This window comes from Chlorocebus sabaeus, chromosome 20, assembly GCF_047675955.1.
Source record: "Chlorocebus sabaeus isolate Y175 chromosome 20, mChlSab1.0.hap1, whole genome shotgun sequence".
NCBI classification, from domain to species: Eukaryota; Metazoa; Chordata; class Mammalia; order Primates; family Cercopithecidae; genus Chlorocebus; species Chlorocebus sabaeus.
The window spans coordinates 91,956,788-91,983,292 of NC_132923.1; the positions used below are offsets into that span (position 1 = coordinate 91,956,788).

The 26,505-nt window shown below is 40.0% G+C and overlaps 1 protein-coding gene across 2 annotated transcripts in view; it reads left to right on the top strand.

The window, feature by feature from the left end:
- EIF2B3 (eukaryotic translation initiation factor 2B subunit gamma) overlaps positions 1–26,505 on the top strand; it is a 148,132-nt gene that overhangs the window by 35,281 nt on the left and 86,346 nt on the right. For both annotated transcript variants that reach the window (XM_037998696.2, XM_037998700.2), the window contains exon 4: positions 14,802–14,961. In XM_037998696.2, the coding sequence (XP_037854624.1) occupies positions 14,802–14,961 (160 nt within the window). The remainder of the gene's footprint in view (positions 1–14,801; positions 14,962–26,505) is intronic.

Here is a 26,505-nt window from a genome sequence, read left to right on the forward strand (position 1 = left end):
CTTTGTAAATTGTTCATGTACTTTATTTTTTCTCATTTTTAAAAGTACCTTCAGTTTTTGTTGTTTTCCCTCTTGAATTTTAGAAGTTCTATAGCTGTAGCAGTTTGATGTCTTTTGACTTTATGGTGTTTGGGGGCATGGAAAACTTTTTGTTTTTGTTTTGATACAGGGTTTTGCCCTGTCGCCTAGGCTAGAGTGCCATGGCACGATCTTGCCTTACTGCAGCCTCCATCCCCTGAGCTCAAGTGATCTTCCTACCTCAGCCTCCCATGTAGCTGGAACTATAGGCACACGTCACCACATCTGGCTAATTTTTTTTCTTTTTTGTAGAGACAGAGTCTTGATGTTGCCTAGGCTAGCTAGTCTCGAACTCATGAGCTCAAGTAATCCTCACACCTTGGGTCTCTCAAGGTGCTAGGATTACAGGCATGAGCCACCACTCCCAGCCTTGTTTTTATATTTATGTAGTCAAATTTAATAATCTTCAATTCATCTGGATTTTGAATAATAGTTAGAAAGTTTCTTCCCACATTTAGGTCATAGAGAAACCTACTTTTATTTCCTTCTAGTACTTGTATAGTTTCACTTTTTTACATTTAGGTCTCTGATCCATTTGACGTTTGTCTTGTGTACGGTATGAACAGTGGATCTAATTTTATCCTTTTTCCAAATACTTATTCAGTTTCCCATCACCATTTATTAAAATACTCATTTTGCCCTTGTTATTTAAGTTTCATGATTATCATATACTAAATTCCCAACCCAAGTCAATTTATATACACACATATATACATATATGTATATATAGCCATAAAATCTTATTGATCATATTGTTAAATTTTCTATATCCACTTTTATTTTTTATCCACTTCATCTGTCTTTTACTAATAGTAGTGTGTTAAAGCTCCCTATTATTAGTGTTTTCTATTGATTTTTTTTTTTATATACTTTAAAGTTGCAGGTTTGTTATATAGGAATACATGTGCCATGGTGGTTTGCTGCGCCCATCAACCTACATCTACATTAGGTATTTCTCGTAATGCTATCCCTCTCCTAGTCCCCCCACCCCTGACGGGCTCTGGTGACTAAGAACATGCAGTGTTTGGTTTTCTGCTCCTGTGTTAGTTTGCTGAGAATGATGGTTTCCATCTTCATCCATGTCTCTGCAGAGGACGTGAACGCATCCTTTTTTTATGATTGCATAGTATTTCATGGTGTATGTGTGCCACATTTTCTTTATCTAATCTATCATCGATGGGCATTTGGATTGATTCCAAGTCTTAGCTATTGTGAACAGTGCTGCAATAAACATACATGTGCATGTGTCTTTACAGTAGAATGATTTATAATCCTTTGGGTATATACCCCATAATGGGATTGCTGGGTCAAATGGTATATTTCTGGTTCTAGATCCTTGAGGAATCACCACAGTTGAACTGATTTACACTGCCACCAACAGTTTAAAAGCATTCCTGTTTCTCCACCTCCTCTCCAGCATCTGGTTGTTTCCTGACTTTTTAATGATCGCCATTCTAACTGACATGAGATGGCATCTCATTGTGGTTTTGATTTGGATTTTTCTAATGACCAGTGATGATGAGCTTTTTTTCATATGTTTGTTGGTCACATAAATGTCTTTTGAGAGGTGTCTGTTCATATCATTTGCCCACTTTTTGATGGGGTTGTTTTTTTCTTATAAATTTGTTTAAGTTCCTTGTAGATTCTGGATATTAGTCCTTTGTCAGATGGATAGATTGCAAAATTTTCTCTCATTCTGTAGGTTGCCTGTTCACTCTGACGATAGTTTCTTTTGCTATGCAGAAGCTCTTTAATTAGATCCCATTTGTCAATTTTGGCTTTTATTGCCATTGCTTTTGGTGTTTTAGTCATGGAGTCTTTGCCCATGCCTGTCTCGGTATTGCCTAGGTTTTCTTCTAGGGTTTTTATGGTTTTGGGACTTATGTTTAAGTCTTTAATCCATCTTGATTTAATTTTTGTATAAGGTGTAAGGAAGGGGTCCGGTTTCAGTTTTCTGCATATGACTAGCCAGTTTTCCCAACACCATTTATTAAATAGGGAATCCTTTCCCCATTTCTTGTTTTTGTCAGGTTTTTTAAAGATCAGATGGTTGTAGATGTGTAGTGTTATTTCTGAGGCCTCTGTTCCACTGGTCTATGTATCTGTTTTGATACCAGTACCGTACTGTTTTGGTTACTGTAGCCTTGTAGTATAGTTTGAAGTCAGGTAGCATGATGCCTCCAGCCAGCACAATCAAATCAGCTTCATCCTTGGGATGCAAGGCTGGTTCAACATACACAAATCAATAAACGTAATCCTTTACATAAACAGAAGCAATGACAAAAACCACATGACTATCTTAATAGATGCAGAAAAGGCCTTCAATAAAATTCAACACCCCTTCATGCTAAAAAACTCTCAATAAACTAGGTATTGATAGAACGTATCTCATAATAATAAGAGCTATTTATGACAAACCCACAGCCAATATCATACTGAATGGGCAGAAGCTGGAAGCATTCCCTTTGAAAACCAACACAAGACAAGGATGCCCTCTCTTACCACTCCTATTCAACATAATATTGGAAGTTCTGGCCAGGGCAATCAGGCAAGAGAAAGAAAGAAAGTGTATTCAAATAGGAAGAGAGGAAATCAAATTGTTTCTGTTTGCGGACGACATGGGTGTATATTTAGATAACCCCATCACCACAGTTGAACTGATTTACACTGCCACCAACAGTTTAAAAGCGTTCCTGTTTCTCCAAAATCTCCTTAAGCTGATAAGCAACTTCAGCAAAATCTCAGGATACAAAATCAATGTGCAAAAATCACAAGCTTTCCTATACACCAGTAATAAACAGAGAGCCAGATCATGAGTGAACGCCCATTCACAATTGCTACAAAGAGAATAAAATACCTAGGAATACAACTCACAAGGGATGTGAAGGACCTCTTCAAGGAGCGCTACAAACCACTGCTCAAGGAAATAAGAGAGGACACAAACAAATGGAAAAACATTCCATGCTCATGGATGGGAAGACTCAATATCGTGAAAATGGCCATACTGCCCAAAGTAATTTATAGATTCAATGCTATCCCCATCAAGCTACCATTGACTTTCTTCACAGAATTAGAAAAAACTACTTTAAATTTCATATAGAACCAAAAAGAGCCTGTATAGCCAGACAATTCTATTGATTTCGTAATTCATCTCCTGATGTTTTTGCTTTATATGAGTAGTTTTGTCTTTTTTGCTGCATAGATATGAAGAATTATTGTATCTTCACTTTTAATTTTGGCTTCTAGCATTATAAAATATCCTTTGTTTTATTTAATGATTTTGGCATAATTCTACTTTGATAGCAGGATCACTTTCTTATTGTTTCCATTTGCCTGGTATATGTTTGCTGTTTTAAAAATTTTTAACCTTTCTAAATCTCTGATTTAGGTCTATCTCTTGTATACAGCATAGAGTTAGATTTTACTTTCAAGCCAGTTGAAAATCTTTCACTTTCAATGAGTGAATTATGCTCATTTCCATTTATTGATATGACTGACATCCCTGTTGTAAATGCTGCTATTTTAATAATTTATTTTTCAGACAGAATGTCACTCCAACGCCCAAGCTGGAGTGCAGTGACGTGATCATGGCTCACTGTAGCCTCGACCTCCTGGGCTCAAGCAATCCTCCCACCTCAGCCTCCCTGGTAGCTGGGACTAGAGGCACACACCACCACACCTGGCTAAATTTTTGTATTTTTTGTAGAGATGGCTAAATTTTTGTGTTTTTTTCACCATGTTGCCCACGCTGGTCTCGAACTCCTGGGCTCAAGTGATACGCACACCTTAGCTTCCCAAAGTGCTGGGATTACAGGCATGAGCCATTGCACCCGGCAACAACTGATATTAATAATAAGAATTGGCAAGTTAGGTTCAGTGATGACTTAAACCCTTGCTGGAGTGGTAGGGACAAAAGCCTGATTAGAGAGAATGGGAGAGGAATGAGAAAATGAAGACAGTGAGACAGCTAACTTTTTTTGAGAAATTATCATATGAAGGAAGACGAAAAACAGGGCAGAAATTGGACCAGAGTGAGGCTGGTTCTTTTTTTTGTTTGTTTTTTTCAATGAAAAATTTCATACCTATAAAAGAATGTGATACAAAAAAGTACTTCCTTGCCCAGCTTATAAAAATAAAGTGTGTGTTTTCTGGGTTTTGCGTGTGTGTTTTTTTTTTTACACTTATGGAGGCAAGTTGTGTTTTTTAAAGGATTTTTATATGTTCTATACTGATGGGAGTAATCCCAAGAGCAGAGGAATAAATTGATGATAGAGAAAAGAAAGCATTCAATTATTCGATTCAACAACTATATTTTTGCTACCTACAAGGAACTAATCACTGTATGATGTATGCTTGGGTTGAACATAGTGTAAAACAAAGTTCCTGCCCTTATGCAGTTTTTTGAGTAGATGAGAGGGAATGTGATCTGGTGCACGAGTGGATGGGTTTCCCTTAAATTGGAGAAAGGACGGCCAGGCGCTGTGGCTCACACCTGTACTCCCAGCACTTTGGGAAGCTGAGGCGGGCGGATCACGAGGTCAGGAAATCGAGACCGTCCTGGCTAACACGGTGAAACCCCATCTCCACTAAAAATACAAAAAATTAGCTGGGTGTGGTGGCGGGTGCCTGTAGTCCTAGCTACTCAGGAGGCTGAGGCAGGAGAATGGCGTGAAGCCAGGAGGCAGAGCTTGCAGTGAGCCGAGATCGTGCCACTGTACTCTAGCCTAGGGGACAGAGCGAGACTCCGTCTCAAAAAAAAAAAAGATTGGAGAAAGGACATTTAATTTATTGTATAGGCAGAATGCGTAAGATGTAATGCATATAGATTAATTAATTTTGTGTCAGAAAGATGTTTGCTGCTTCTAATTGCTTATATTTTCTTATTGAAGTAAGATGTAAAGCCACCAGTTAAGAGTCAATAGGGCCAGGCTCAGTGGCTCATGCTTGTAATCCCAGCACTTTGGGAGGCCAAGGCATGTGGATCACCTGAGGTCAGGAGTTCAAGACCAGCCTGGCTAACATGGTGAAATTAAACATGGTCTCTATTAAAAATGCAAAAATTAGCCAGGCATGGTGGTGCGCCCCTGTAATCCCAACTACTTGGGAGGCTGAGGTGGGAGAATTGCTTGAACCTGTGAAGCTGAGGCTGCAGTAAGCCGAGATTGAGCCACTGCACTCCAGCCTGGGTGACACAGCGTGACCCCATCTCAAAAAAAAAAAAAAAAAAAAAAAAAAGAGGAAGGGAGAAGCTGCTGAAGTTTTAAGGAAGGATGAGAATATGTGAAATTGTCTCTGAGAATGTAAAAGTTAATGAGCTAGGAAATGTATTGTTGGATAGTGCGCAGGATCCCCTTGAGATTTGGGTTAGCAGTTTAAAAGGAGACTAGCCAGTGCTGTTACGAGTTTTTTCTATCCATATTTAGCTTCTTGGGTTCATATGCAAAGTAGGCAGAGAGTTAGGATTTAACTAGCATCTTTACCTGGTGAGTACAAGGGATGAGAGTAGTAAGGAAGATGGTGATGTATATGAAGGAGTATTTATAGTGATGGACCACCATAAGCTATATAAATGAGACCACCAAAGGAATTAGGGTGTGATAAATCAATGTAACAAATGGATTGAGGATCCTGTTAGAATCAGAATTGCTGGAGCCAGAGTAAAAAGTCAGTGAGTTGGAAAAATAGAAGAAGGTGGTGATCAGACAATAGGATGTAAGCTCTTTGAGGTCAGGGATTTTTGTTTGTTCATTGCTGTATCTCTGTAATGCCTGGCCATATTCGGGGTTCAATATATGTGTGTTACATGAATTAATAGGATATTTTAAAGTGAGATTTTGGAGTTGGTGCAGTTATTGGTAATGCCAAGGAGTAGGGTATAACAAAGTGGTTGAGTGACTAAGGTGAGAAGGAGAAAAAAATAATTGAAAATGATGAAGTCATGGAGTTTCAGCCATAAGGATGTTAAAGTCACTGAAGTAATTTTTTTAAAAAAGAGAGATAAGAAAATAGTCCTAATATCTTTTTTTAAAAACTCATACTGGCCAGGTGCAGTGGCTTATGCCTATAATCCCAACACTTTGGGAGGCCGAGGTGGGTGGATTACTTGAGGCCAGGAGTTCGAAACCAGCCTGGCCAACATGGCATAATCCTGTCTCTACTAAAAATACAAAAATCAGCCAGGCACGGTGGCACATGCATGTAATCCTAGCTACTCTGGAGGCTGAGACACGAGAATCTCTTGAACCCCAGAAGTGGAGGTTGCAGTGAGCTGAGATTGCACCATTGCACTCCAGTCTGGGCAATAGAGCAAAGATCTTGTCTCAAAAATAAATAAATAAATAAATAAATAAATAAATAAACACCTTATACTTATTGAAGTTATATGTACATATCACTTAAATAATTCAATATAATTTAATAAATTAATAATTTAATAATTTAAATAATTTAGTAATTCAAGCTTTGTTCCTAAAAATATAGTCCCCTGACCACCCCCACCCCATATCCCTAACCCTAAAGGTTCTCTTCTTTTAGCTACTTTTTTTTTTTTTTTTTTTTGAGACGGAGTCTCGCTGTGTGGCCCAGGCTGGAGTGCAGTGGCCCGATCTCGGCTCACTGCAAGCTCCACCTCCCGGGTTCATGCCATTCTCCTGCCTCAGCCTCCGAGTAGCTGGGACTACAGGCGCCCGCCACCACGCCCGGCTAGTTTTTTGTATTTTTAGTAGAGACGGGGTTTCACCATGTTAGCCAGGATGGTCTCGATCTCCTGACCTCGTGATCCACCCGCCTCGGCCTCCCAAAGTGCTGGGATTACAGGCTTGAGCCACCGTGCCCGGCCTCTACTTTGTTTTTTATCTGTATGTCGCTAAATAACATGCTTACATTGTTATGTCTTGAATTTTTGTTTGTTTATTTTTTAGAAACAGGATCTCACTCTGTCACGGGTGCTGGAGTGCAGTGGCACCATCATAGCTCACTGCAATCTGAAACCTGGGCTCAAATGATCCTCCTGCCTCAACCTCTCAAATAGCTGGGACTACAGGTGTGCACCACCATGCCTGGCTAATTTTTAAAATTGTTTGTAGAGATAAGGTCTCGCTATGTTGCCCAGGCTGGTTTCAAACTCCTGGCCTCAAACACTTCTCCCAAAATGCTGGGATTACAGGCGTGAGCCACCATGCTCAGCCAACCCTAAGTTTTAAAAAGATGTATTAGTTGTATTTTTCTCATTGTTAATGAACTTCCCTTTAGAGTGAAAGTTTGATTTGGGAGAACAAAAAAAACTCTTGTTTTTTTCTATTCCAAGTCAGTGCATTTAGAGATGAAAATTAAATTGCATAAATCTAAATCCTGGAAGAGAAGTGACAGGCATTTTTATAGGGAACTCATTTGAACAGAATTAAAAATTAATATATTCTTAGGTGCTTCTTTCCTAGCTTCACACAGAAAGGAAGAATACAATTCCTCTATTTGTTCTTAATCTGAAGAGGAAAATTTCCTTTGAAGATATGAATGAATTATGAATATTAGAACCATAAATGTTGAGCCTTCATTTTAAGTTGTAAATCCTAGCAAGCATATCGTCATTCTTCAGCCGTGCCCTCCAGGACAGCTGCTTTTGATTTCTTTCCTTAGACATCTCTGCCTTTTGCTTCTTGGGAAGTAGCAGGTTCATTTCCTACCTTCTTGCGTTGGGGAACTGCAAAGTTGTCTCTGTGGCCCCTGTCCTAACTCTGAATAGTCAGTCTCTACAAAGGGAGCACTCACCTCTGTCAGAATGTATACTGTTTCTAAACATTTAAAATCAGATGTTTTAATGTTTGAGTCAAATTAAAGAGAAGGAGATAACAGGAAAAGTACTGATATTTACTCATGCGTGTTTGCCAGCACTGGGTTGAACTCTGGGTATACAAAGATAAAAGGGCTCCTTATGGAGGGCAAAGTCTAGATGGAAAAAAATATATATGTAATCCAATTAGTGATTTAAGGTCTGTAATGGATCAGAAAATGCATCATCTCTAGGGAAGATAATTGCCCTTTCTAGTAACTGTGACAATACCTGAATTTTGATGGATAAATATATAATAGAGTAGGAAGACAGACTAGGAAATGCATTATTGGCAGTCGACTCTATCAAAGTAACACTGGCGGCCAGGTGCGTTGGCTCATGCCTGTAATCCCAGCACCTGGGGAAGCCAAGGCAGGAGGATCACTTGAGGTCAGGAGTCTGAGAACCAGCCTGGCCAACATGGCGAAATACTGTCTGTACTAATTAGCTGGGCATGGTGGCACGCACCTGTAATCCCAGCTACTCGGGAGGCTGAGGCACAAGAATTGCTTGAACCTGTGGGGCAGAGGTTGCAGTGAGCCATGATTGTGCCATTTTACTCCAACCTGGGCAATAGAGCGAGACTCTGTCTCAAAAAAAAAAAAAAAAAATTAACATTGGCTCTGTGGAGGGGAATTGTGTGAGAGAGGACTGAATTAGATAGGTGGAGTCATATTTTGAAGACCCTTAATGTCATACTAAGGAATTCCAACTTAATCTTGTTGAGCAGCGATCTCCAAAATAGGTGGTGTACAGAATTAAGTACCAGAGGAAAAATTAGAATTTCTAGTTTTTAAATGTTTTATTTCTTCCTTTTTAAATATCTATCTTTACATATATATTATATAAAGAGCATATCATATAGTGATCTGTATATTTTTTAAAAAATTTTAAAGTAAGTGTCAATAAGTTCAACTTTTTTATTGTTTGGGAAACACCGTTTTAGGGTGTCTTTAAGCAGGAAAATGACATATGCAGTAGAAATTAGAGTATGGATTAGAATAAGGAAAACTGGAGCAAGAGAGACACCAGCCAAGAGACTGGAAAAAGATTTTGAGACCTGAACTAAGGCAGTGCAATAGGGGAAGAGTAGGGGACAGGCAGGAGAGGGAGGACTTCCATTCTGGACTATGGGTAGATTTCTGGCATCAATTCTGGATGGTAGCAACACCATGATTAAACTAAGGAATATAGTAAGAATATTTAGCTGTGAGCCCAAGGATTATCACATTTCTTTCTTACTGACTGAGTTGGTCGTTTCCCTTCCTAGACCTACTACCCCAACTTCAGTGAAAACAATGTGGCAGTTGGCCCTTGGCCTTGCACTTTGAGGACTATAGACTAGAATCTTTTCCAAGCATTTTAAACCAAAACTGAGGTCTCCATTGCAGTTAACCTTTGGTGTTTATTAAAGTACACAAACTATGCCAGGGCAGTGACTCATGCATGTAATCCCAACACTTTGGGAGGCTGAGGCAGGAGGATTCCTTGAGCCCAGGAGTTTGAGACCAGCCTGGGCAATACAGGGAGACCCCCTGTCTAAAAGAAAAGAAAAGAAAAAACACACAAACTACTCCTGGGGATTTGATTGGGATTGGACCACGTAGGAAAATGTAAATTGTAACCTTCGTAGTCACACCAAGTAGCTGAATTCATGAGTTCCATATGGGCAGGGGTGGCATGCAGGCTGGTGATTTGGATCATAGCCATTATTTGTGGAAGCACTGGGTGAGTAGAAGTATGGTAGTTACTTTGCCCTGACAGTTTTTTTCCAAGGGAGTAAATGTGTTTTTCTTTCTCCTTGTCATAAGAAATCGGTTGCCAGATTGTGTTATTTATAACAATCTGTCATGGAACAGCTGCCAGGAAAAGAAAAGAGGCTATTCCCAGTAGCTCTCCTCACCTCCCACCCCACCACTACAGCCACACACACACACATCCGGTTTTCTGATTTAACTTTTTTTTTTCCCAGCTAATTTTACTCAGTGGCTTTGACTTGATTGAAAATGTTCTTGTAATGAGAGATTTCTGGGCTTTGCCATGGCTTGGTAATTGGGTTTTCTGAGCTTAATTTGTTTACTTTAGTCAAGACTAACTGGCAGCAGTTTGGATTTTGAATTCCTGGGTGTCTTGGACACTTTAAACACTAAACTGCTGCCTTCCCTTGAAACCTCGCGTGTTTCTATATTGTCAACAGTGCACACATCTGCTTTCCTTCTGAGTTGTGCTTTCTGCTGTTGACATTGCCCTGGCTTCTCTAGAGGAGCAGGCTTGGGATGAGGCATACCAAGGACTGTTGGAATAGTGAGTAGGGAGGTCTTTGGAGAAGCCAGTTGGTCTCTGCAGAAGAGGCATACTGTTGGCATTAGAAAAGAAGTGGGTCCATGAAACGCAGGCAGCTGAGTGTTGACATGTTCAGGGAACTTTCAGAGTAACTGCATTTCTGACACACAGTTGCTTCACAGCCCAAACAGTCCATGTTTATTCATGGCTTGTGGTCACACATGATCAAAAATACTTCTCTGGGTCTTATCAGTTTTTCTACTTTCTCTCTCTGGGCTCTAGTTACTAGAAGTCCATTTGCATTCCTAGAATGGGCTTTACATTTTAGAGTAAAAATAAAAACAATGATCATTTATTTCTATTACAGCTTTTATAAAATCATAGGCCAGGTGCAGTGGCTTATGCCTGTAATTCCAGCACTTTGGGAGGCTGAGACAGAAGGATCACTTCAGCCTAAGGGTTCGAGACCAGCCCTGGCAACATAGTGAGACCCTGTCTCTACAAAAATTTTAAAAAAAATTAAAAAAAATAAAATAAAATAAAATTAGCAGGCATAGTGGCATGTGATGCTTGTAGTCCCAGCTACTTAGGAAGCCGAGGTGGTAGGATGCTTGAGTCCAAGAATTTGAGGTTACAGTGAGCCGTGATCATACCTCTGCACTCCAGCCTGGGCAACAGACTGAGACCCAGTCTCAAAAAAAAAAAAAAAATGGTATTATGAAGGTATAAGTATGATTTAGCTTTCCTTTCTTTCTTCTTCTGAGATTTCCAGCTTTGGAAATTTATCAGACAACAAACACTTTCCTTTGGAAGTAGTGGAGTTGCAAAGAGGATGAGATGTGTTTGGTCTCAAGTGACTCTTACTTGGTGCATTCTCTGGGAACAGAGGCAGGAGAGGGACTGATGGAACAGCACCTCCATCTGTATGCTAGGCCCTGTTCTTTCAGACCCACGCCTTTCTTTTCACACTAAGAACAGATGGCAACCAGACATTTAGTGGAGGGGTCTGTTCCTTGTGATCCTTGGGGATTCATATTCAGTTTAGCAAAAAGTCATCAAAACGCAAAGAGAGAAATGAGCCTACAGCCTGTTCACAATTATGCAGGACTTGTTTGGCATTCATTGTACTGACAGATTTAAACAGTTTTGCAGCTATTGAATGATAACAGCATTTATTTGCGAAGACAACATTGTTACCACTTCTGAGGCATCTGCATTGGAGTCATTTTCTTGATTTTGGAGTACACTTAATAGTTCAATTTATTGTAGATCAGTCAACTTGCAAAAAAACAGCCATCTTTTTAGAGAAACTTAGAGAAATAGAAAGGAGATTTTTTTCCCTCAGCAAATTGTCATTTTCATTCTGATGAAATGGGGCAACTTCTGTATTGTGGTAATGACAACTCTGTGGATGTTTTTAGTAATGATTTGTCTCCTTGTCTTTCTAAGCATTGTTCTAAGTAGGATTCTTCAGGCTGTGTCTTCTTTAGTTTTATGTATGTGGTCTGATTTGTTCATGTTTGCTGCTTCCTGCATGGGGAGTTGCAGGTGTAGGGTTTTTTTTTTCTCCTAAAGAGATGTTTATGGGAACTTTTTTTCTTTTTGAGACGGAGTCTTGCACTGTTGCCCAGGCTGGAGTGCAGTGGCGTGATCTTGGCTCACTGCAAGCTCCGCCCCCGGGTTAGTGCCATTCTCCTGCCTCAGCCTCCTGAGTAGCTGGGACTACAGGCGCCTGCCACCATGTCCAGCTAATTTTTTGTATTTTTAGTAGAGACAGGGTTTCACTGTGGTAGCCAGGATGGTCTTGATCTCCTGACCTCGTGATCCACCCGCCTCAGCCTCCCAAGTAGCTGGTACTATAAGTGCGTGCCACCACACCTGGCTAACTTTTAAAAAATTTTATTTGCTAATTTAAAAAATGTTTTATATATTTTTAGAGATGGAGTCTTACTATGTTGTTCAGGCTGGCCTCAAACTCCTGGCCTTAAGTGATGCTCCTGCCTCAGCCTCCAGAGTAGCTTGGCTTATAGGTGCAAGACACTGTGCCAGGCCTTTTTTTTTTTTTTTTTTTTTGAGATAGCATCTTGCACTGTCACCCAGGCAGAAGTGCAGTGATGTGATCTTAGCTCACTCTAACCTTGAACTCCTGGGCTCATGCAATCCTCCTGCCTTGGCTTCCCAAAGCACTGGGATTACAGGTGTAAGCCACTCTGTCCAGCCTAGACTTTTTTAAAGTAGCAGAATTGGTTTTCCAAGACAAAGCTTATCCAGAAGCCTAGAAAATAAAATTAATAAAAGAGGAGCTGCCCTGATTGATTCACGAAGGGCAAATCAGAACCTGCCTTTGCCTGAGGCACCTCTGGGATTACAGGCATGTGCTACTGTGCCTGGCCCTAAACTATATTTCTTTTTTTCTTTCTTTGGAGATGGAGTCTTGCTCTGTCACCCAGGCTGGAGTGCAGTGGTGCTATCTTGGCCCACTGCAGTTTCCGCCTCCTGGGTTCAGGCAATTCTCCTGCCTCAGCCTCCCAAGTAGCTGGGACTATAGGCATGTGCCACCATGCCTGGCTAATTTTTGTATTTTAGTAGAGATGGGGTTTCACTATATTGCTCGGACTGGTCTCAAACTCGTGAACTCAGGCACTCCGCCTACCTTGGCATCCCAAAGTGCTAGGATACAGGAGTGAGCCACTGTGCCCAGCCTAAACTATATTTCTTTAATACTATTCAGTAGTACAGATTCTTCAGTTATACAAATAGCCATTACTAATTGTTAAATCTTAGTTACATAACTACTATAAATCTGTTTCTTTGTTGGTAAAGTACTAATAATAACAGCTCTGGGCTAGGCACGGTGGCTCACGCCTGTAATCCTAGCACTTTGGGAGGCCAAAGCGAGCAGATTGCTTGAGCCCAGGAGTTTGAGTCCAGCCTGGGAAACATAGGAAGACCCTGTCTCTACTAAAAATAAAAATAAAAATTAGCCAGGTGTGGTAGTGCATGCCTGTAGTCCCAGCTACTAGGGAGGCTGAGATCACTTGAGCCCAGGAAGTTGAGGCTCCTATAAGCCATGATCATGCCACTGTACTCCAGCCTGGGTGACAGAGCAAGACCCTGTCTCAGGGAAAAAAAAGTATATATATATATATATATATATATATATATATATATATGCATATACATATACACACATATATATGTATGTGTATATATGTATATGTATGTGTATATGTGTATATATATAGTTCTTACTGCATATGGTTGTTGTGAAGATTGAAATGTTTTCCGCCAGGCACAGTGGCTCACGCCTGTAATCTCAGCACTTTGGGAGGCTGAGACAGAAGGATTGTAGGATTGTTTGAGCCCACCAGTTCAAGACCAACCTGGGCAACATAGTGAGAAACAGTGAGACCCTATCTCTATTTTTTAAATTTAAAAATAAAATTAAAATAAAAAATAATAAAAGAAATAATGTTTGCAAAGTGTTACCACAATTCCTGGCCAATAGTAAGCATTCAGTAAACATTAGTTGTCATTATTAGTTTTTATTATGATTAATCTTAGTTATTAGAATTATAATCAGGCATGGTAGCTCATGCCTGTAATCCCAGCACTTAGGGAGGCCGAGGTGAGTGGATCCCTTGAGCCCAGGAGTTTGTCACTAGACTAGGCAACATAGGGAGACACCATCTCTACCAAAAATGTAAAAATTAGCCAAGAGTGGTGGCACACACCTGTAGTTCCAGCTAATTGGGAGGCTGAGGCAGGAGGATCACTTGAGCCTGGAAGGTCAAGGCTGCAGTGAGCTGTGACTGCACCACTGCATTCCAGCCTAGGTGACAGAGTAAGACCCTGTCTGAAAAAAAAAAAAAAAATATATATATATATATATATATATATATATATTCAGAAAGCCCACCACTATGAGAAAACCTTTTCTTCATTGATTTTTTCATTCATTTGTTAAACACTTATTAAATGCCTACTGTGTGTCAGACACTGGTAATAGGCGTTATTTTTCTCATCTATAAAAATAGAAGCCAGTAATGTTAATAATAACAGTGCCTTTCTGTCATTCTTACCCTATTATAAGATTGAATGGATGCCTTATACATACCTGAGGTTATATTGTAATTATTTACTATAGAATATTAAGTTCCTGAGAATGAGGCATTGTATTGTGTTCATTCTGTTATTTCCTAGTACTGTAGTAAAGTGATTGTTCTTTGCCATACTAAATCATCGAACTATGCGAAAATGCTTTTTTAAACTATAAAGAGATGTATAAATATAAGATCATATATTCCATAGTCATAGAAATAGACAATGTGGTGGTTTTCAGACTGTTTCTTAGAACCTAGGGTTCCAGAGGTGTCTCAGGGACTGCCCACACAGTTCCTGAGGTACACAAGGGAGAGGTAGAGATTCCAGACCCTATACCAGCACAATTCAATGAGAACAACCCCATTTATTTTACTTGTTTGGCTATGAAAAATGTTTGAAGAGTATTGTCTGATTTGTGTGTTTTTAAGCCATCATAATTTTGTTTTGTGATGATTTGTGTAATCCATCGTCGTTTATGATATTGACTTTTCCCATCTCCATTTAACAGACAGATGTGCTGGTCCTGAGCTGTGATCTGATAACAGATGTTGCTTTACATGAGGTTGTGGACCTGTTTAGAGCTTATGATGCATCACTTGCTATGTTGATGAGAAAAGGCCAAGATAGCTTAGAACCTGTTCCTGGTCAAAAGGGGAAAAAAAAAGCAGGTAAGGAAGATTGGGGTTTGTTTTGTTTGTTGGGTTTTCATAATTATTATTGTCATTCATGCTTTCCCTGAAAAAACATTTATTAAGAATCTACTCTACACCACAGATGCTGTGCTAGGAGTTGATGACATAAAGTCAAATAAGACACAGTCCCTGAATGGAAAATGCTTATAACTATTGATTAGATTCTTTAATGTCCTTTGGTATGCAGAGAGGAGCATTCAGAACTATTTGCATTGTATTTAAGACTCAAATAATTGAATGCATATATCTAAGAAACAAACAAAGACAAATCTAATTTAAAATTAACTTTTAAAAATAGGCCAGGTACAGTGGCTCACACCTGTGTTCCCAGCACTTTGGGAGGCCGAGGCGGGTGGATCACAAGGTCAAGAGTTTGAGACCAGCCTGGCCAGCATGGTGAAACCCCGTCTCTACTAAAAATACAAAAATTAGCCGGGCATGGTGGCGTGTGCCTGTAATCCCAGTTACTCAGGAGGCTGAGGCAGGAGAATCGCTTGAACCCAGGATGGGGAGGTTGCACTAAGCCAAGATCATGCCACTGCACTCCAGCCTAGGCAGCAGAGCAAGACTCTGTCTCGGGGGAGGGGAAAAAGGAATTAAAGTTACTATCACAAATTTAGTATGGCTGGTTCTTTTCACCGCTTCAGTCACCCTGAATGACTAATAAATGTGATAGTTCTTTCTTTTTCTTTTTGTTTTTTTGTTTTTGTTTTTGTTTTGAGATGGAGTCTCACTCTGTTGCCAGGCTGGAGTGCAGTGGCAAGATCTCAGCTCAGTCCAGTCTCCACCTCCCGGGTTCAAGTGATTCTCCTGCCTCAGCCTCTCGAGTAGCTGAGACTACAGGCACACGCCACCACACCCAGCTAATTTTTGTATTTTTAGTAGAGATGGGGTTTCACCATGTTGGCCAGGATGGTCTCTTATCTCTTGACCTCATGATCCACCTACCTCTGCCTCCCAAAGTGCTAGGATTACAGGCATGAACCACCGTGCCCGGCCGATAGTTGTTGATCATGCTTATCTTCCTAGGATTATAACATACTTATTTTAATTATAACATACTTATTTTGATATTTATTTTCCGCGGATTCTAGTAGTCCTTTTATGAGTTTGAATTTTTCCTGAATGATGTGTTTTTTTCCTTGAAGTTTTCCTCTGGAATTAGGTTTTGCTTTGCCAGCATTATGTAACCCACTATTTTGTCATTATTATATATTGGCATATTTTGTTACAATTATTAGACTATGTATAGCTTATTAACTTCTTACTATTATTAATAAATAGAGCCACTTAGAACTTTCATACTTAGGATTTGAATACTCTAGTTAATATTTTTAGCTCTCCTTTTTAGGACGTTTGGTTAAATTATAATTTTCCAGTATAACATTGAAACTTGTTTCTAGTTGCTTTTTGTGTTCAGATGATCACTGGTGCAGATTAGTTGTTGGATACTTTTTCTACATTATTGTTATGTAATGGTACTCATGCTGATCAGTCTTTTTGTTCTTCATATGGTTTCTGCTTTTGCAAGGTCTGGTTTACTTACAATTCCCTGTATTCATTATTTTCTGCCTACACAGATAGAAATAAATATATAATCAGATTTTATAAACAGATAAATGTTTTATAATGAATTTTTTTTGTTTCCTTTGTCTGTACTCTTATTTATAAAAATCAATTAAAAAATAAACTTATCCTTATTCTTGTCATTAGAACTTTTCTTTAAATTTTCTCCCTTTTCATAGGCATTGATAGAACTTTTTAATACACTTTATATATAGTTTTTATCTCTTAAGTATCATTATAAATGCACAGATTTTCACAGTTCCCTTTCTTTTATTGTAAATTAACAATTTGTAATTGTATAAATTTATGGGATACAAAGCGATGTTATAATTTATATATACAATGTGGAATAATTAAATCAAACAAGTTAACATATCCATCCTTCCAATATTTAACATTTTTCATGGTGAGAACATTTGAAATTTACCCTCTTAGCAATTTTGAAATGTACAATACTCTATTGTTAACTATATTTACAATGTAATTCTATTTTAAATTAACTGTAACTATTAGCTACCTACCATTCATTTAAAAATGTTTTCATGCTTAAATTGTCAGTTTGGCCAGTGAAAGTTCCTTTAAGCTGGATCCTTTATCCTCTTTGAAAAAGTATGATGTACATTGGTAACTTTCTATAGCTGGAGTCTGAGTATAGGAGGCAGAGAAGCAGATAGGACTAGAGAAGAGCCAGATATCAGATGAAAGAGTTTGAATTCTTGCCCAAAACAGTGGGGGAGTTGTTGAAGTAAACAAGGTAATGTCATAATTAGATTAGATTAATGTTTTAAGAAGATTTTTCTTTCCTTTTCTTTCTTTTTTTCTTTTTCTTCTTTTTTTTTTTTTTTTTTTTTTTTTTTTGAGAAAGGTCTTACTCTGTTGCTAAGGCTGGAGTGCAGTGGCTCAATCTTGGCTCGCTGCAACCTCCGCTTCCCGGGCTCAAGCAATCCTCCCACCTCAGCCTCCCGTGTAGCTGGGACTATAGGCACGCGCCACCATGCCTGGCTAACTTTTTGTATTTTTTGTAGGGACGGGGTTTCTCAATGTCCAGGCTGGCCTCAAACTCCTGAGCTCAAAAGTGATCTCCTGCCTCAGCCTCCCAAAGTACTGGGATTACAGGCATGAGTCACCACACTTGGCCTCTTTCTTTCTTTCTTTCTTTCTTCCTTTCTTCCTTTCTTCCTTTCTTTCCTTTCTTTCCTTTCTTTCCTTTCTTTCCTTTCTTTCCTTTCTTTCCTTTCTTTCCCTTCCTTCCTTCCTTCCTTCCTTCCTTCCTTCCTTCCTTCCTTCCTTCCTTCCTTCCTTCTTTCCTTCTTTCTTTCTTTCTTTCTTTCTTTCTTTCTTTCTTTCTTTCTTTCTTTCTTTCTTTCTTTCTTTCCTTCTTTCTTGAGACGGGGGGCACCATGGCTCAGGACTATAATCCTAGCACTTTGGGAAGCTGAGGCAGACAGATGGCTTGAGCCCAGGAGTTTGAGACCAGCCTGGGTAACATGGTGAAACCCCATCTCAACAAACAATGTTTTAAAAATTAGCTGGACATGGTGGCACGTGAGCCTCTAGTCCCAGCTACCTGGGAGGCTGAGGTGGGAGGATCACTAGAGCCTGAGATGTTGAGGCTACAGTGAGCCATGATCATGCCACTGCACTCCAGAGCCTCACTCTGTCACAAACAAAAAAAAAAAAAAAGAGAGAGAGAGAGAGAAATTAGGTCTCATTATGTTGCCCAGGCTGGTCTCAAACTCTTGACCTCAAGCAGTCCTCCCACCTCAGCCTGACAAGTAGCTGATATTACAGGTACCAGCCATCACTTCTGGCTCAAATTTTCATTCTTAACATGAAATTTTAAACTCCTCAATACCTATATTTTGTTACATTTGAAGGCTAAGATTCACCTAAATAACTGAGTTTTAAATTCCTCCCATAGCATGCTATGCATTTCCATCACAAGCATTTTTTAAAGGATCCTAAGTTTTTCAGATTATGTATTTGGCATGCCTCTTGGCTGCTGTTGTGTGCCAGAATAGCCTGCAGTCCACTGCTTCCCAGATACGGTTTAATAGTCTAGATCTTCTACCCAATTTCCTCAAATGGTGTTCTTACTGACTTATAGGAGAATGACTAATGTCTAGATGTTTCTGGAGCCACCTTTCTTCCCCTTGCCACTTCTTCTCAGAAGATTTATAGGAGATGTAAATACTAAAGAGGGCAGGATCAAATTCATGTTTAGACTTTTTAGAGTATTTCATTCCTGCTACAGGTCTTTACACAGCTTCCTTGCCTGAAATGCTCTCTAGCCCCTTTCTCCTCCCAACACATATATTCCAAATCCAGCTTAGCCTTCAAGTTATTTTCTGAGAAAGACCTTTCCTGACCTTTTAATATAAATTATATCCTTTTGTTGGCCTACATATAGCAGCTTGCTCTCTTATTTACTCTTTCCCCTACTGGACTATAAGCTCCATAAGGGAAGGGATCGTATCTCTTTTGTTTATTTTATTTCCAGCACCTGGCCCAGTTACGGCCCATGGTGAGCAATCAATAAATATTATTGAATGGCCTGCTTATAAAGGCAGCTCTTCTTGCCCCCCCCCAACCCAGGTAAGTGAAGGTAGACCTGAGCACTAGCAGTTTAAAATCCTAAAGATGTTAATCTGAGCTGTAGTTGAATTCATGAGTAGATATTATAAGAGTGTGTGAGCTTGTAATGCTTTTAGCAATATGGATCTAGCAGACTAACTACATTGTCTATTAATTTTGTGTTTAGAAATGGTTTCAAGATTTTTAAATAAATACCTAGCACTGTACCATGATTGTTAAGAGCACAAGGTCTAGAGTTCAGACTGGGTTTCAGTACTCAAAAGCTGTGGGATTTTGGGCAAATTACTTTGATCTTCATGAATTTCATTTTCTTCTGTTGTAAAGTGAGCCTGAATCCTTTCAGGATTTTTGTGAGAATTAAATATCATGATTATAAGGCATGTGGCCCATTCATTACCTGAAAGATAGTAGATGCTTAATAATTTGTAATTGCTGTTGTAATTTGGTACTGAAACTTAAATCTCATTTAATAACTTTGTAAACATTCTATATCACATATTTATTTCATGTAAAATGGCAGTGCTTTAAAAGCCACAGAATATCAGAGTGTTTTTGTTTGCATTTTTACCATAATAGCTTGTTAGTTTGAAGGGAAACTCATAGTGGCAAATGTCTAGACAAGCCTCTTTGGAAGGCTCACATGTAACTTTTTTTTCTGAGACAAAGTCTTGCTCTGTTGCCCAGGCTGGAGTGCAATGGCGGGATCTTGGCTCACCGCAAACTCCAGCTCCCGGGTTCAAACAATTCTCCTGCCTCAGCCTCCCGAGTAGGTGAGATTATACGCGTCCACCACCATGCCCAGCTAATTTTTTTTTTTTTTGTATTTTTAGTAGAGACAGGGTTTCACTATGTTGGCCAGGCTGGTTTTGAACTCCTGACCTCAAGTGATCCACCCGCCTCGGCCTCCCAAAGTGCTAGGATTACAGCCGTGAACCACCGCGCCCGGCCCACATGTGACTTTTCTAGTGATTCAAACAGCCCTGTGTTTCTAGCATTTTCTAGAAGGTACCAACTTTTGGGGAAAAAAAAAAATTTTCTCAGGAAAAAAGTGGACAAGTTAGAAGTGTAAGCAAGACCCAGAAACCCAGCTAAGGCCGTGCTGGGAAATGGGGTTCTAAACTCTGAGAAACCTCATTTCCTTTTTTTTCAGCAGTAGATACCATTATTATTCAGCCACTGTTTCACCATTGCTTGATACTACTTCCTGAGTGAAAGGGTGAAGAGATCAGCCTACCACAGTTACTGGGTATGTGTTATGCCAACTCTTGAACTAGGCACCAAGGCTATAGAAATGGAAAAAAAGCCCAAAATGCCACAATATCCCTCCCCTCAAGGAGACACAAACAAGTGTTCATTGTACTCTCCCCAGTCATAGGGCATTTTAAGAAACTTGGAACCTGATGGGGAAAATTAGATTAGCTATTGTGTTTTTAAAAGAATTTACAGGCTGGGCGCACTGGCTCACGCCTGTAATCCCAGCAGTTTGGGAGGCCAAGGCAGGAGGATCATTTGAGGTCAGTAGTTCGAGACCAGTCTGATCAACATGGTGAAACCCTATCTCTACGAAAAATACAAAAAAATTAGCTGGGCATGGTGGCGCATGCCTATAGTCTCAGCTACTCGGGAGGCTGAGGCAGGAGAATTACTTGAACCTGGGAGGCAGAGGTTTCTGTGAGCCGAGATTGCGCCACTGCACTCCACCCTGAGCAACAGAGCAAGACTCCCATCTCCAAAAAACCAAAAAAGAATTTATAAAAGCCTCACATCTGTAGTTGTTTACATTCACAAACACCAAACAGTAAAGGCAACACATATGAAGAGAATTTCAGTGATACCATATATACACGTATGTCTTAAAGTTGCAATAATATGTAAAAATAATTTGTTTTCCATCCCTTGTTAGAAACTTAACTTTCCTTTTCTCAATTTCAGTGAGAAGATAATATATTTATATTGCTTTATTGCAGATAATATGTTTGTTAGGGGGCTTTTTTCCCTGTACATTCCTCTATGTAATTGTTTAATACTATTATGATTTAATGACACAAATTATTGACTATTGTCTCTATAGTCCCACTGTATCTCTTGGAATACTTGAAATAGAAAATGTTCTAGGGGCCGGGTGCGGTGGCTCACTCCTGTAATCCCAGCACTTTGGGAGGCTGAGACGGGTGGATCACCAGGTCAGGAGATTGAAACCACCCTGGCTAACACGGTGAAACCCCGTCTCTACTAAAAATACAAAACAAACAAACAAAAAAAAATTAGCCGGGCGTGGTGGCGGGCGCCTGTGGTGCCAGCTACACGCGAGGCTGAGGCAGGAGAATGGTGTGAACCTGGGGGGCGGAGCTTGCAGTGAGCCGAGATCGCGCCACTGCATTCCAGCCTGGGCGACAGAGCGAGACTCCATCTCAAAAAAAAAGAAAATGTTCTAGGAAACTACTTTATTTAACCAATCCAATTCACTGTAGTATTTCCCAAACTCCTCACTTCTCAGAGTTATATAGTCTTGGCCCAGACTGGAATCAGTACATGTTAATGTACTTCAGAACCATGAGTGAAAACTCTTACTTGGCTGTCACCTCTTGATCAGCTTAGCTCCCTCTGCACTAACAGATGTTGGCAGGCAGTTCTGAGCCAGTACAGTATTTCTTTTGCTACAGCTTTCTTTATTTCTCTTGAAGCTGTACTACCAAAAAAAAAACCTGTTTGGGCTTCTGTGTTAACTATTTTCTCCTCTCAGTCTTCCAAATCCCACCCCATTAAAAAAAAAATAACTTAAAGTGGGCCGGGCACGGTGGCTCACGCCTGTAATCCCAGCACTTTGGGAGGCTGAGGCGGGTGGATCGCCTGAGGTCAGGAGTTCAAGACCAGTCTGGCCAACATGGTGAAACCCTGTCACTACTAAAAATTCAAAAATTAGCTGTGCGTGGAGGTGGGTGCCTGTAATCCCAGCTATTCAGGAGGCTGAAGCAGGAGAATCACTTGAACCTGGGAGGCAGAGGTTGTAGTGAGCTGGGATCACCACTGCACTCCAGCCTGGGCAACAAGAACAAAACTCCTTCTCAAAAAAAAAAAAAAGAAAAAGAAAAAGAAAAGAAAAAATAATAAAAAATTTAAAAAATAAGAATAAAATGACTTGAAATTCCCACATACTCAATTTTTTTTTTCTTTTGAGACAGAGTCTCACTCTGTTGCCCAGGCTGGAGTGCAGTGGCGCAATCTTGGCTCACTGCAACCTCTGCCCTCCAAGGTCAAGCGAGTGTCCTGCCTTAGCCTCCCAACTAGCTGGGATTACAGGCGCCTGCCACCGGACCCAGCTAATTTTTTGTATTTTTTAGTAGAGATGGGGTGTCACCGTCTTGGCCAGGCTGGTCTCATGATCCACCAGCCTCAGCCTCCCAAAATGCTGGGATCACAGGCACGAGCCACCACGCCCAGCCTGTTTCACTCTTGTTGCCCAGGAAGGAGTGCAATGGCACGATCTTGGCTCACTGCAACCTCTGCCTCCTGAGTTCAAGTGATTCTTTTGCCTCAGCCTCCCAAGTAGCTGGGATTACAGGCATGTGCCACCAGGCCTGGCTAATTTTGTATTTTTAGTAGAGACGGGGTGTCTCCATGTTGGTCAGGCTGGTCTCAAACTCCCAACCTCAGGTGATCCACCCACCTCGGCCTCCCAAAGTGCTGGGATTACAGGCGTGAGCCACCACACCCGGCCATAATTTTCTAATTTACCAAGTTTTTGTTTTGTTTTTTAACCCATTTATAGCCTAAGAGCATTATGTGGACAGTTGCTCAAGATAGCATCAGTGGTAAGTGGTAAGAGCCAGAACTCGAACTCATGCCTTCTAATTTCATAACCTGTGTTTTCTATTTCTTTTTTGAATTTAGTTTTTGTCTTTATCAAAGTTTTATATGCCCAAAATTTAAAGAGTATCTAATTATCTAAGATATAATAAGTAGCAGCCCCTCACCCTATCTATCCTCACCCTACTTAGAGATGCCACTTTCAACGTTTGTAGCTAATTTTTTGGCATTTAACTCCATATCTCCAAATAACCTGCTTTTATTTGCTACATCTTAATTTTTTTAGCTTTAAGAATTATCTGTTCACTTCTTACTATAGAATGTAAAGATTTGGTTCTGTTTTACCACATGCTCTGCCCCCGATACGTGTATGCAACGTTGTATTCGGCCCAATTTCCTAATATAATTATTCATATTGTATTGTTAATTAACTGAATATTTTATGTTTATATTATCATGACTATATAAATAGTATTCACAGTTGAGCCTTGTAGTATATGATTACTTTTCTCTTTCCTCCTCTTGTTTTCCTAAAGATTTTATTGCTTTTTCATTTGCTTATTTTCTTTGTATTTATTACTAATTCAACCCAAGCTCCAGTTGTGTGAATTTCCTCTCCTTACATTGCAACACACTAGATGTCCTCTCAATTTCAAATTCTTCAAGGTACCTCTCCTAAAGCTTTTCTAATCTGAGTTAGTTGCCCTGCTATAGAGCTGTCATTTTAGGTTCAGCCTTCACTGTCTTGAACCTCATGTTTTCTTCTTTCTTACTTTATACCCACATTTTCTGTAGGACATATCCCCTGGAAGCCTCCTGAGATAGAGATTGTGAGAAGTAAATTTTTGAGCTTTTGCATCCCTGAAAATGTCTTTATTCTGCCCACATAGTTGTTTGATATTTTGGCTGGATATAAACTTCTCTTGGAAATCATATCCCCTCAGAATTTTGAAGGTTTTTGTTTGTTTTGTTTTGTTTTACTCTCTTCTAGCTTTTCTATTAAGAAGCCCAACATCATTCTGATTCTTGATTATTTGCATGAAACATTGTTTTTCTCTCTTTTTCTTGGGATGGGAGGGGGAGCTTGTAGGATCTTTTTGTTTCCAAAGTGCTTCAAGTGTAAACACTTAAAATCTACTCTCTTAGGAATTTTCAAGAATACAATACATTGTTACTAACTAGTCACCAGGTTGTGTTAGGTCTCTTCATGAACTTATTCCTCCTATCTAAGTGAAATTTTGTATTATTTGACAAAGGTCTCACAATAGTTTTTTCTTTGTTTGTGTGTTTGTTTTTTTATCACATGGTATTCCCAAGCAGACTTCCATGCAAGTACTAACTAGGCCTGACCCAGCATAGATCTGATGAGATCAGATGCCTTCAGGGTGATATGGCTGTAGACCCCCCTACCCCCACCTGATAGTCTAAGTTTCTAGTTTCTTTTTCTTGTCTTACTGTGCTGGCCAGGACCTCCAATAAAATTGTGAGTACAAATGATGCTAGTTGGCACCCTTTTCTCATTCCTGATTTTAAAAGGAATATTTTCAACATCCCTCCAGTTAAAATGATGTTTATTAATATAGGTGTGTGTGTGTTTGTTTTGAGACAGTCTCTCTCTGTCATCCAGGCTAGAGTGCAGCGGCACAGTCTTGGCTCACTGCAACCTCCGCCTCCTGGGTTCAAGCGATTCTACTGCCTCAGCCTCCCAAGTAGCTGGGATTACAGGCATGTGCCACCACGCCCAGCTAATATTTGTGTTTTTGGTAGAGATGAGATTTTACCATGTTAGCCAGGCTGATCTCCAACTCCTAGCCTCAAATGATCCACCTGCCTTGGCCTCCCAAAGTGCTGGGATTATAGGCATGAGCCACCATGCCCAGCCTATTATACATTTTTATAGGTACTTCTCATCAGATTGAGAAAGTGCCTTTCTAAGTTCTGATTTATTGGGAGTTTCTTGGCCTAAGTATATAAATTTTATCAGATGCTTTTTCTGCATCTATCAAGTGGTTATATGGTTTTTCTCTGATGATATGATGATGATACCTGGGATAAACCCAACTTGGTCATGGCTTATTATCCTTTTACACATTGTATTAATTTTTACTACATAACAAACGTTCCTAAACTCTAGTGGCCTAAAACAACAAACATTTACTTGCTTATGAGTCTGTAGGTTGGCAGTTTGGCCTAAGTGTAGCTGAGATGGCTCATCTCTGTTCAAGTGATATCAGCTCGTGTATTAACAATTACTTATAAAAGTTGCCACACATTTAACAGTTTAAAACAATACTGTGAGCCAAGAATCCAGGCATGGCTTAGCTGGGTCCACCACAGTCTTTCAGAAGGCTGCAGTCAAGATATCAGCTAGGGCTGGAGTCTCATCTGAAGGCTCAACTGGGAAGAGATTTGGTTCCAAGCTTACTTGGTTATTGGGAGAATTTCATTTCCCTCAGGACTGTTGGACTGAGCCTCAGTTTCCACCAAGCTATTAGCCAGAAGCTACCTTCCTTTCTTTATCACTTGGGCCTTTCCAGCATGGAAACTGACTTCATCAAAGCCAGCAAGGGAAAAACTCTTCTAGAAAGACAGAAGTCACAATCTTATGTAACCTAATTATAGAAGTAACATTTTATTACCTTTGCCACGTTCTGTTGGTTAGAAGCAAGTCACTAGGCCAGCCCACATTCAAGAAGGGATATACAAGGATGTGAATACCAGGAGGCAACTATCATTCTTATCTTAGTCTCCTAACTGGGCTCATTAATATGTATAGAGCCTTGGCTGGACCCAGTGGCTCACACCTGTAATCCCAGCACTTTGGGAGGTGGGTGGATCACCTGAGGTCAGGAGTTCGAGACCAGCCTGGCCAGCATGGCAAAACCCCATCCCTACTAAAAATACAAAAGTTAGCTGGACATGGTAGCACATGCCTGTGGTCCCAGCTACTTGGGAGGTTGAGGGAGGAGAATTGCTTGAACCCAAGAGGCGGAGGTTGCAGTGAGCCAAGGTCGTGCCACTGCACTCCAACCTGGGCGACAGAGCAAGACCGCACCTCCAAAAAAAAAAAGAAAAATATATGTAGAGAGCTTCAGCCTTGACAGCTGGATTTTTCTTTTTGACTAGTCTCTTACCACCCAGGGGGTTAGCCCAGGCTTGTTTACAAGGTAGCAGCAGCAGGTTCTAAGCATGACAGCAGAAGCTACAAAGTCTCTTGAAGCCTAAACTCAGAACACACACTGTCACTTCAGCTGCACTCTGTTAGTTCAAAGCTAGTTACTGAGCAAGCCCAGATATAAAGGATAAGGAACTAACCTTACTTTTGGATAGGAGGAGCTCCAACAAGTTTGTGAGCCTTTTTAATCTACTTGACATACTATTTTGACTTGCTAATGAGTAAATTTGCCTTTTCCTTTCTCATGATATCCTTGCCTGGTTTTGGCATCAGGATCATGCTGGCCTTATAAAATGAGTTGGAATTCCCAGCTCTAGACATAGCACCTGCCATAGGGTAGGTGTACAAAGATATTTATTGGTAGAATGAATGAATCA